This window comes from Bombina bombina, chromosome 3 (assembly GCF_027579735.1).
Source record: "Bombina bombina isolate aBomBom1 chromosome 3, aBomBom1.pri, whole genome shotgun sequence".
Taxonomy (NCBI): Eukaryota; Metazoa; Chordata; class Amphibia; order Anura; family Bombinatoridae; genus Bombina; species Bombina bombina.
Window position 1 is genome coordinate 424704196 of NC_069501.1, and position 12450 is coordinate 424716645.

The 12450-nt window shown below is 36.6% G+C and overlaps 1 protein-coding gene across 2 annotated transcripts in view; it reads left to right on the forward strand.

Annotated features, from left to right (window-relative positions):
• Positions 1-12450, forward strand: part of KCND3 (potassium voltage-gated channel subfamily D member 3) — a 587344-nt gene that overhangs the window by 474325 nt on the left and 100569 nt on the right. For both annotated transcript variants that reach the window (XM_053706631.1, XM_053706632.1), the window contains exon 2: positions 3576-3738. In XM_053706631.1, coding sequence (XP_053562606.1) covers positions 3576-3738 — 163 coding nt within the window. The remainder of the gene's footprint in view (positions 1-3575; positions 3739-12450) is intronic.

Sequence of the window (12450 nt, forward strand, 5' to 3'; positions counted from 1 at the left end):
TATTCAACTCTATAAAACATTGATATAAATTCCCATACAGCTCTATAATGCATTAATATAGATTCCTATTCAACTCTATAAAACATTGATATAGATTCCCAAACAGCTCTATAATGCATTAATATAGATTCTCATTTAACTCTATAAAACATTGATATACAAGTGAAACTCGAAAAATAGAATATCGTGCAAAAGTTAATTTATTTCACTAATGCAACTTAAAAGTTGAAACTAATATATGAGATAGACTCATTACATGCAAAGCAAGATAGTGAAAGCCGTGATTTGTCATAATTGTGATGATTATGGCTTACAGCTCATGAAAACCCCAAATCCTCAAGCACAGAAAATTAGAATATTGTGAAAAGGTGCAATATTCTAGGCTCAAAGTGTCCCACTCTAATCAGCTAATTAAGCCATAACACCTGCAAAGGGTTCCTGAGCCTTTAAATGGTCTCTCAGTCTGGTTTAGTAGGAATCACAATCATGGGAAAGACTGCTGACCTGACAGTTGTGCAGAAAACCATCATTGACACCCTCCATAAGGAGGGAAAGCCTCAAAAGGTAATTGAAAAAGAAGTTGGATGTTCCCAAAGTGCTGTATCAAAGCACATTAATAGAAAGTTATGTGGAAGGGAAAAGTGTGGAAGAAAAAGGTGCACAAGCAGCAGGGATGACCACAGCCTGGAGAGGATTGTCAGGAAAAGGCCATTCAAAAGTGTTGGGGACTTTCACAAAGAGTGGACTGAGGCTGGAGTCAGTGCATCAAGATCCATCACACACAGACGGATCCTGCACATGGGCTTCAAATGTCGTATTCCTCTTGTCAAGCCACTCCTGAACAACAAACAACGTCAGAAGCGTCTTAACCTGGGCTAAAGAAAAACAGACCTGGTCTGTTGCTCAGTGGTCCAAAGTCCTCTTTTCTGATGAGAGCAAATTTTGCATCTCATTTGGAAACCAAGGACCCAGAGTATGGAAGAAGAATGGAGAGGCACACACTGCAAGATGCTTGAAGTCCAGTGTGAAGTTTCCACAGTCTGTGTTGATTTGAGGAGCCATGTCATCTGCTGATGTTGGTCCACTGTCCTTCATTAAGTCCAGGGTCAACGCAGCCGTCTACCAGGAGATTTTTGAGCGCTTCATGCTTCCTTCCGCAGACAAGCTCTATGGGGATGCTGACTTCATTTTCAAGCAGGACTTGGCACCTGCCCACACTGCCAAAAGCACCAAAACCTGGTTCAATGACCGTGGGATTACTGTGCTTGATTGGCCAGCAAACTCGTCTGACCTGAACCCCATAGAGAATCTATGGGGCATTGCCAATATAAAGATGAGAGACATGAGACCGAGCAATGCAGAAGAGCTGAAGGCCGCTTTTAAAGCATCCTGGTCTTCCATAACACCTCAGCAGTGCCACAGGCTGATAGCTTCCGTGCCACACCGCATTGAGGCAGGAATTGCTGCAAAAGGGGCCCAAACCTAGTACTGAGTACATACAGTATGCATGCTTATACTTTTCAGAGGTCCGATATTGTTCTATGTACCATCACAATTATGACAAATCACGGCTTGAACTATCTTGCTTTGCATGTAATGAGTCTATCTCATATATTAGTTTCACCTTTTAAGTGAAATAAATGAACTTTTGCACGATATTCTAATTTTTCGAGTTTCACCTGTAGATTCCCATACAGCTCTATAATGCATTAATATAGATTCTCATTTAACTCTATAAAACATTGATATAGGTTCCTATACAGCTCTATAATGCATTGATATAGATTTCCATACAGCTCTATAAAACATTGATATAGATTCCCATACAGCTGTATAATGCATTGATATAGATTCCCCTACAGCTCTATTATGCATTGATATAGATTCCCCTACAGCTCTATAATGCATTGATATAGATTCCCATACAGCTCTATAATGCATTGATATAGGTTCCTATACAGCTCTATAATGCATTGATATAGGTTCCTATACAGCTCTATAATGCATTGATATAGATTCCCATACAGCTCTATAAAACATTGATATAGATTCCCATACAGCTCTATAATGCATTGATATAGATTTCCATACAGCTCTATAATGCATTGATATAGATTCCCCTAAAGCTCTATATTGTATTGATCATGAGTTCCAAACAGCTCTATAATGTATATTGCTTCATTAAAGCATTATAGAGCTGTAGATACAACCAAGAAAGGGAAAACATTTTATATTTAAAGTGATGGCAAAATTATATGGTTTGCTTATAGCATAATGATAGTTCAATTTTTTAAATGTTTAATGGTATTTTTTTTATATATATAATTAAATGATTTGTAATTTATTAATTTTCCTCACTTCTAATTCCCCCACCTGCCACCTTTTCTTTCTCTGGTGTTTATCACCTTCCCTCAATAATCAGTACTGAACTGATTTTAATATGTTGTAGGGTCTTTGTGGAGAGGCGCATGTGCGCTGTTGCCCAGAGGAGTCTCAATGACATAATTGTAAACAGTGAATTGAAACTCATACTCCGATTCGCTATTTAATGGAGAACTGCTATATTTAACATTGCCACACACAACAGATCCTCTTGCAGCACTCCATACAAATATTGAATCTTGGGATTCACTGTGGAAGTGACTGTTTAGACGATCAGCACATACGCAGTTGTACTCATTTTTGGGAGCGCGCATTACTTATTTTGTAGAGGCCCGGTGAGGTCGTTCAATATGTCACTACAGAAAAGTAAATGTAAGGGGGCAGAGGGAACATGTAGATACAGCAATGGAATGAATGTTTTTTTTAATAAAGTCAAGAATTGTAAATGTAATATAGCAGTAATCATGGAAAAGTCACATAGTTTCTACAAGTATGTTTAACAACTACCATCCTTTACCATCACTTTCATATAAAATCCTCATGTTGTTCTATATACCTCTCCCTATAACTCTCACTATTGTTCCTATACTATGCTTCTCACACAGATCTCTCAACCATTCCACATTTTTTCATGGTTTGTGAGCTCTGCCCACTGTGTATCCTGCAAGTTCCTGGTTGCTGAGAACTGACTAGCCACGTCACAATCTACCCTCAGCTCCACCTTACTCCCCACACAGCTCTGCCCACTCCCTGACCAACACAACCTTAGCATTATGTGACTCCATCCTCGTTACCATTACTCCACCATTCATTTGCCTAACTAAGCCTCCCCATTCCAGAGATGTTGGGAGGTCTGTTTACTAGCCATAGGCTGCTACTTACTTTACTTCATGATAAATCTAGCCAATCTCACATGATGTTTGCAATTTAGCTGTTCTTAAGGTGTGTTTTTTGCTTAAAACAAATTAAAAGCATGGGCTGTTGGCATGATAATTTAGGGAATATGTTCTTTGGAGTGTATTATATTTTTTTTAAATACAATAAACAAATATATAAAATTTCACGTTATGGAAACAAATATTTTTCTAGGACCTGGGCCAGCCGAGAGACTAATTCTATCTTGGAATGTAGGTTCATAGGGTGGAAACTGAATTTGCAATGCTAACCACAAACCTGATTTCTGTTTTTGACAGATATGGTGATATGGTACCCAAGACTATTGCTGGGAAAATCTTTGGTTCCATCTGCTCGTTAAGTGGTGTATTGGTGATTGCACTTCCTGTGCCGGTCATAGTGTCAAACTTTAGTCGGATCTACCACCAGAACCAACGAGCTGACAAAAGGCGAGCACAGAAGGTGAGTCAAGGCCTAGCCAGGTCTTGTGTTTAGGTATAAAGTAGAAACAATATATAGCAGTGCCTTCGGAATATGATTCCTGGCACCTTGAAAAAACTATTTTAAATTAGTTTGCTTTAGTAAATACATTTAGAATGTAAATTTGTAAGGGCAGGAATACAATATATAACATTAATGGGATATTCCGGTCAAAATCTAAATCCACATAGATGAATTACATCTTTGAATAAAAACACATTTGCGATATACATGTATTGGCAAAAATGCTTCCAGGAAACGTTATCACTGTTTTAGTGTAAATATTTTTCTCTGCACGTGCATGTGAAACATAGTTAGATATTTTCAGTGCACCAGCATTTGAAATACTGCAGCTGCTCAGAGCACCAGTGGGGCTTGTATTTTGTGAGCAATTAACAAATTGAGTTATTAACAGATGGTACACGCACCTTAGACCCTTTGAGCAAGTGCTTTGTTTAAAATGCTGGTGCACGGTGCATACTTAAATACACTTTTGAAACAGCAATAGCTTTTATTAGAAGCATTTTTGCTAATACGTGTATATTATATAAATGCCTCTTGTCAGAACTGAAATGCATCCATGTGGATTCGAATTTTGGCTGGAATATCCCTTTAATTACTTCTATATGATAACCAGAACATAATACAATAACTAGAATATATTTCAAAGTGACACTGATCACATTATGTAATGATACTAAAAGGCAATAAAAAAACCACAATATTTTTCTTGCTTCAGATAGCGTAAACACTTTTAAAATAGTTTCCATTATACTTCTGTTATTAAATTGACTTTATTTTCATTATTTTCTTTGTTGAAGTGAATACCTGTAGTGAGTACACATAAGGCTAGACTACAACTTGAGCCCTATTATTTATGACCGATTGATATTGGGTTTTCGATGCTGTCTGCACGCAAGTTAAATTCAATTTGTATTACAAGTTGAAAGTAAATGTGAACGCATTTGCGCAATCGCAATTTACACTAGAATGATTACCGCGACTTCAGAGCTCTGGTTGACTGTTACACGAGTCAAAAAAGTGTCACAAAACACACCAAAAACACATTTAAAAGTACAATTACACTCATAATAACACTATCTAATAAAAATTATTTAAAAACAAAATTGCATTAAAAAATTATAAGGACTCAAAGAAATGAGGTCTCAGGTGTTAGAAAAAAAAGACTGCAAAGGGTTTTAACATTGAGATACATACATGTCTAGAGATGTGTATATAAATATAATTATATATATATATATGTGTGTATATGTGTTTGTGTGTGTGTGTACATTTGTATTTATGTATTTATATGTGTATTTATGTATTTATATGTGTATTTATGTATTTATATGTGTATTTATGTATTTATATGTTCTATGTATTTTTTAAAATATTTCATATATTATATATATATAGGTATAAGTATATTTTTCTGCAAAAATCGTTCAGATATATATTTAAATATCTCTTTAAGAATAAATAGAACATATTCTGCTATGTGCATTACATTAGATTATGAAATATGCAATATTATCTTCTTATGTTGCATTTTTAATAACCGCAATCGTATTTGTGAGACTTGTGGGTGTTTTTTCAACTTTTTTCCTCTCCTCTTAAGCCTATGGGGAATGTGATTTTGTATTTGCGACATCTCAGTCTATTTGTTACTGCGACTTTGCGAACATGAGACAACAAACTTTTTTACTTCCACTACGTAATAAGAGCATGAATCGCCAAGCACAAAAAAACAATTCTATCAGTTTTAATGCTCGAACGCGAGTGCAAACTAAGCTCCACTCATAATCTAGCCCATAGTCGCCTAGATTACAAGTCGCGAGCTGACTGCAGCGCACTTGCCTTATGTTTTTTTTCCGGCTCCCACGTCCATCTTCAGCCTCGCTAGCCTCACCAGTCCTTATGTTATTAAATAGGACTGGTGAGGCTTGCAAGGCTCAAGACGCTGGAAAAAAACATAACGCAAGTGCGCTGCAGTTAGCTCGCGACTTGTAATCTAGGCGAGTGTTTCTTCTAAAGCCTCGCTAATAACATTACAAATTTTCACACAAAAAAAAAAAACATAACGCAAGTGCGCTGCAGTTAGCTCGCGACTTGTAATCTAGGCGAGTGTTTCTTCTAAAGCCTCGCTAATAACATTACAAATTTTCACCAAAAAAAGCAACATAATCATCACTGTCTGTATTTGGAAAGGTTAGTGAAGCTCTGTTGATCCAAGAAAGCATTGTATGATAATTTGCACCTTCTATATAGAAAACAACTGTATTTTCAAGAACGCAGTGATGACTTAAATGTGAAGTTAGTGTATGTTATTTGAAGTGACCTCTGGAGCTCTTTATGACTACAAAGCTGGATTTAATAGCAAAGAATGTTATTTTTATTAACATTAATTTATAAGATTCTATGAAATTGCCACATAAGCATCTGATTGGTGAGAAGTTCATCATGTGGTTTATTAAAGGGCCACTAAACTCAAATTTTTCTTTCATGATTCAGATAGAGAATACAATTTGAAACAACATTTCGATTTACTTCTATTATCTAATTTGCTGCAATCTTTAGATATCCTTTGTTAAAGAAATAGCAATCCACATTGTTGAGCCAATCAGATGAGGCATCTATGTGCAGCCACCAATCAGAAGCTACTGAGCCTATCTAGATATGCTTTTCAGGAAAGAATATCAAGAGAATGAAGCAAATTAGATAATAGAAGTAAATTAGAAAGTTGTTTAAAATGGTATTCTCTATCTGAATCATGAAAGAACAAAATTGGGTTTAATGTCCCTTTAAGTATGGTTTCTCTCCATGTTTAAAATGGTTGTGATTTATTGGCCTTTCAAAGCAAGCAGAAAATTAGGTGTATCTACTTTCACAAGGGAATGCAGAGATTGTGCTGTAATTTGAGTTTTGCTAACTTTTCTTCATCCCATTAATGTATCTTTAAAAACAAACAAACAGGATAACTTATATTTTGTATCTTCCTGACAATATTTAGTTCTTTTTTTCTGTGTTTTGAATTCTAGATATACATTTCTTGTTTCCTTTAATATCTCTCCTTGGGGAAGATTAAAGCCAGACTGTCTTCTCTTCATGATTAGAATCAGCACAGGTGCTATTGTAGCTGTCTGAGCGGATTAGATCTACTGCTGGCCAATCATAACTTGTGTTATCTAAGGCATGTGCATTCGTTTTCAGATGAATATTTAATACAATGCTAGATAAAAAAAAATTAAGGGAGAGGGAGGGATAGGAACCTACACTACAGAAAAAAGGGGAATTGGAAGGGGAGCATAATTGATTGTGGGGAGAAGGAAGTAGGGGGCACCACTACACTACAGAAAAATAAATAAATTACAAAATAAATCAAAATAATAATAAAAAATACAAAAAAATGGGTTCTGGCAGACAACTGCCAGTACCTAAGATGACCACAAGTAGTAAGAGGGGGAAGGGTTAAAGAGCTGTTTGGGGGGGTCAGAGTGGTGGGGAGGCTTGAGGAGTGATCACTACACTGTGAGGACAATAATAATAATAAAAATAAATCACAAAATCAAGAATCATGAAAGAAAGTTTTGGATTTCATGTCCCTTTAAGTTTAGAAAATGGAGAGAAACAGAAGTGCCATATGGCCTAGTATTGTATGTACTTTTGGGAAGGTGTACATAAAATGTTTCCCTCACATTTGGTTGAGCACCCCTCTTGGTGAAAATAGCGCAGGCTGGAATCAAACAGTCATCTAGCAGACTGACCTCCGGTGTAACTCCAACAGTGGGGCCTATTTATCATGCTCTGTATGGAGCTTAAAGGTCCGTGTTTCTGGCCAGCCTTCAGGCTCACCAGAAACATCAGTTATGAAGCAGCGGTCTAAAGACCGCTGCTCCATAACCTGTCCTTCTGCTCTGAGGAGGCAGACAGACATCGCGGGAAATCAACCCGATCGAATACGATCTGGTTGATTGACACCCCTTGTTAGCAGCCGTTTGGCCGCAAATCTGCAGGGGGCAGCGTTGCACCAGCAGCTCCTCAATGCTGAATGAGGAAAGCGTATTGCTCTCTGCATTCAGCGATGTCTGTCGGACATGATCCGCTGATTGGATCATGTCCGACAGAGGGTTGATAAATCGGCCCCTGTGATGGATCAGGATACTAAGTCCCAAAAGGGTGTTGCACCATGTGGAAAGGTGCTGGTGATGAAAAAATGGTATTGCAGCAAGTGGTAAGTGGATCTCGGCCTTTGATCCTATCACAGACAGCTGCCTGGACCTGGACTTTTACCACTAAATTGGGTTGTTTATTGCAATACACCCTCATTTGTTCCATAACCATACTCACACTTATGCAAAATTATATATACTGTAATAATTCTCTTATCCACTATTACTATAAATGATAGATTGTTGTTGAATTGTTTATTATATGTTTTTTCAGATTTGTATATTGTTTTGTAACCCTATATGACCTAGGGCGCCCCCTATTCACATTCATATTTTTAGTATTTCCCTTGGGAATTCCCATAGGAAATAGTGGACATATTAATTTGTCAAGGACCTCTTAACAATTATCAGATAAAAGACAATTTTTTATTTATTTTTTACGATAAATTATGTGTCCCAAAACAAATTTTTGTCTGTGCATATACTGTATCTATTATCTAGTCCCCACTAGAGGAGCAGTAGAATCATATACATTTTGAAATACTGTATCATATCATTTTTAGAGTGTAATTTGAGTGTCATTTGTCCTGAAAATACTTTCTAGGACCAGCTCTCAGGATCCTGTTTAACAAATGGTGACAGTGATTTGACACCGCTGCTGAAATTGTCTATCCAAACGTTTCTCACTTTTTATCAAAGTATCAAGGTGCACAGTGTTAATCTTTTTTGCTCTAGTGACATTACTATCTGCAACGTGGGAAGTGGTTACATGAAGCATTTGAGATGAACAATCCAACACATAATACTGTGAGTCATTCCTCAGCATTCAACTGATTTAAGAAATGATGTGCTAAAAATTGTTTTACTTAAATAAAATGAAAAAATTAAGGTCCCCGCTGACAGCATAATCAGAGGGGCAGAGGTGTGAAAAGAGTCACTAACAGATTTAGTTAAAATAATCTAACACCTTTAACAATAGTCACATTTAAGCAATGGTCTATCTATGCAAGCATGTGTTATTACATTAGCATTTTTTAAAGCAACATGCAACCCAATTTTTGTTTTCATGATTGAGATGCAGCAAACAATTTAAAACAAGTTTCCAATTTACTTTTTTTTTAATTTGCTTTATTATCTTTGTATCCTTTGTTAAAAAGGATATCTAGATAGCCTCAGGAGCTGGGAGCTAGCTGCTGATTGGGGGCTGTACAAATATATCTCTTATCATTGGTTTACCAATGTGTTCAGATAGCTCCCAGTAGTGCATTGCTGAACCTTCAACAAAGGATACTAAGAGAATTAAGCAGATTTGATTATAGAAGCAAATTATATGTGAATATAAAGGACAACTCGCCTTCTACTATGGTACAGTCTAATGACGCTGACATCGGGTTATATCAGAATTATGTGCTTGCTTTCAGAAAATAATTTCTATACTTCGCCATCGCCAAGTATAGTCAGTGCATTTTTTCCCTGATCACAATCCTAAAATGCTTCTGTTAACACTTTTGAAGCTTAAAAACTTTACGTCTAAAAACACTGTTCTCATATTTTCACAATCCAAAAGCCAAACGCAGATAATTAACAGAAAACAAAATGGCAATTTTGTGAGTTTAGTGATTACAACACAAGTCGAAGGACTGTATGTTGATTGATAGGGCTGCATTTATTATCCACTGGCTGACAGGGGCGGACATATTCGCCCCTGTCTGCCCAACCTTTCCTCTGGTGGGCAGCAATCCACTGCAGTGCAACCCCGCCCCCTGCCCACACACAGCGATTTACGCGCGGCATGAGCTGTCAGTCTCCCCAGTTGGACGAGCTGGGGAGATTGAAATTCTGCACCTTAGAGGTGGAGAACAGGGTAGGAAGCTTGATAAATTGTGACTGTAGGTTTGCTTGTGCGAATCTGCAGTCAAAGTGGAGAAAATGGCTTTATGTGTGTGTGTGTGTATATATACAGTACATACATACATATATATATATATATATATATATATTGAGCCAAGGAAAAGTAAAATATGAAGGGCGCTCAGTGTGAAGAAGAGTGTAGGCGAACAGAAATTGGGTGGTATAAACTCAGCCGAGGATATTGTCAATAATCACAATAAGAACAAAAGATAGTGGGTACAATGTATCAAGTTGTATAAAAAATGTTCCCACAGATGGTATTACCAGATGATTGATGGTAAGAGGGGTCTAATTATAGTCGCTGCAAATTATTACAATATACAATATTGGACTACAATTCATATATGGAGCACACAATAATAAACCATAAACAATAAACAGTCGAAAATAGAGTATTGTGCAAAGACCCCAAGTGATCAAAATACAAATGCAATTAGCAAAGTACAAATATTAGACAAACAAATTGTGGTGAAAAAACAGTCCTTAGACGATACTAGGTGGAAGTAGTGAGAGTCCCAAAGCTGTGTGGCACACTGTCCCCTCAGGGGATTCTACTTACTCTCCTTAACCTCAATCAGTATGAGGTAAGTGTCGCACAGGGTAAGTAGAATGAGCTCCCTCGTGGTATCAGGTGTCCACCAGCTTGTAAATGTCTCCCGGCACCTCCGCTCACATAGGTAAATGAGAAGAGAGAGAACAATAATAGTGCAACCCTGTTAAATAAACAGTACTGTGCACAATAAGACTTTAAGAATGTTACTCACACAATACAACCTCAGATGTATATGAGGTATTTTATTAGCATCAATGAATTAAAATCTAGATACAGTATATCCGCTATTGCATTACAGCTCCAGCGGTATTCGTGTACATAGCAATCACTATTACAAACTTTTTTAAAAGCGAGTTCTTTTCAAAATATCTACAGTCCAAACCGTAATCTGGCATTGGCTGTGTAGTGAAACAAGAAGTCCTAACGCGTTTCGAAGGTCTGGGACATAAACGACCTTCTTCTTCAGAGGAATTTACCGACTGTGTGGTTATCCGTCGGATTTGTAGTGGAGCTGCGACACGCCCCAGTCTGTTTCAATTGGTTCTCAATGTATCACATGTCATCCGGTTACAGGTTCAATATGAAACTCGTCCTCCATAATTGTTACTGGCTAAGATGGAAAGTCTTGTATGTATAGTCCAAATATTATGGAGGCTTTTATGGAGAATGAACAGTAGCTATTAAGAAGCCGTCATATAGTTCTTATCCATGCTCATGACTAATTTAAAATACATAGTTAAAAAACTCTATTTGTTAATAAATAAATACAAAACACACATAATAGAAAATTACATTTTAAAATTGCATTTCAAAAGCGGTAGACACTATTCTTCTGTTCTTATATATTAACAAAAGCTAAAAAAATATTTTTTTGATAGAGAAAAGTTATACTATTTGCTCAAAAATCGTGTTCAAAGTAATATTGTTCCAGGGCTATGGACGGGATGTGGCGCTATTTATCTTCCTGCCTAGATCGCATTAGTTGCTGATAAAAGCTATCCTAAATCTGCAAACAAGAATATGAGTATTATAGTGTTTCAACTAATAGTGTATCCCTTTCTATTAAGAACTGGCTCTTTATATTTTAAAAACATATATACCCTATAAAATAGTTAATTAAAACCACTCATTTAGACCTAATAAATTTCTAAAAATATACTTTAAGAATACATGATTTTATAATAGAGGATACCATGACTAAAATTACAATTAAAATTAATGAGAGTAGAGCTGGACCTTCAATGGCCAACAAGAAAGGAGGGGAGAATGTTTCCCAAATACCAGGATGCCAGGGTTATGGTCTCATGATTTGACATTGTACAATCTTAAAGGAATAAATAGTTTGGAGAATACAAATGTTGATGGTGTATATCCACTGTTGATTTTCTCTCTTTTGGGACTTTTGCTGTATGAATACATATTTATTTATATTTAGTACACTCATTGTTTGTGTATGTGTCTATCCCTTTATCATGTTAGGAAAGCTGCCAGGTCTATATCCTTATTGAGACCTTTCGGGTTCAGTGAACCTAGAGTATAGATCCAGTATGTCTCCCTTTTTCTGAGTTTTAATTCCCTGTCCCCCCCTCGTTTGTCATTTTGTACACACTCAATTATTGTCCCTTTTAGGCAGGTAGGGATTTGGTCATGTTTTTCTCTGTAGTGGGCTGATAAGTTGTGTTTCTTCTCTCCAGATTCAATGTTATTAATATGTTCTAATAACCTCTTTTTAAAAGGTCTTGTGGTTCTCCCTACATACTGTAGGCCACACCCACATTGTAATAAATAAACGACATATTCCGTCCGACAGTTACAAAGGCTCTCAATTTTGTAATGTTTATTAGTCACTGTAGATATAAACTCCTTAGTTGGTTTATTTGATGAAAAGTGGTGAGAGCAGGCTATGCAGTTCTTCCTGTTGCATTTAAAAAAGCCAATTGTCTCTTTATTTAGCCAATTAGTTTTAGTATTGCCTCTAGACTTTAGTTGGCTTGGGGCCAAGATACTTTTCAGATTTTGATTCCTTCTATATATTATTCTTGGTTCTTTCGAAGTAAT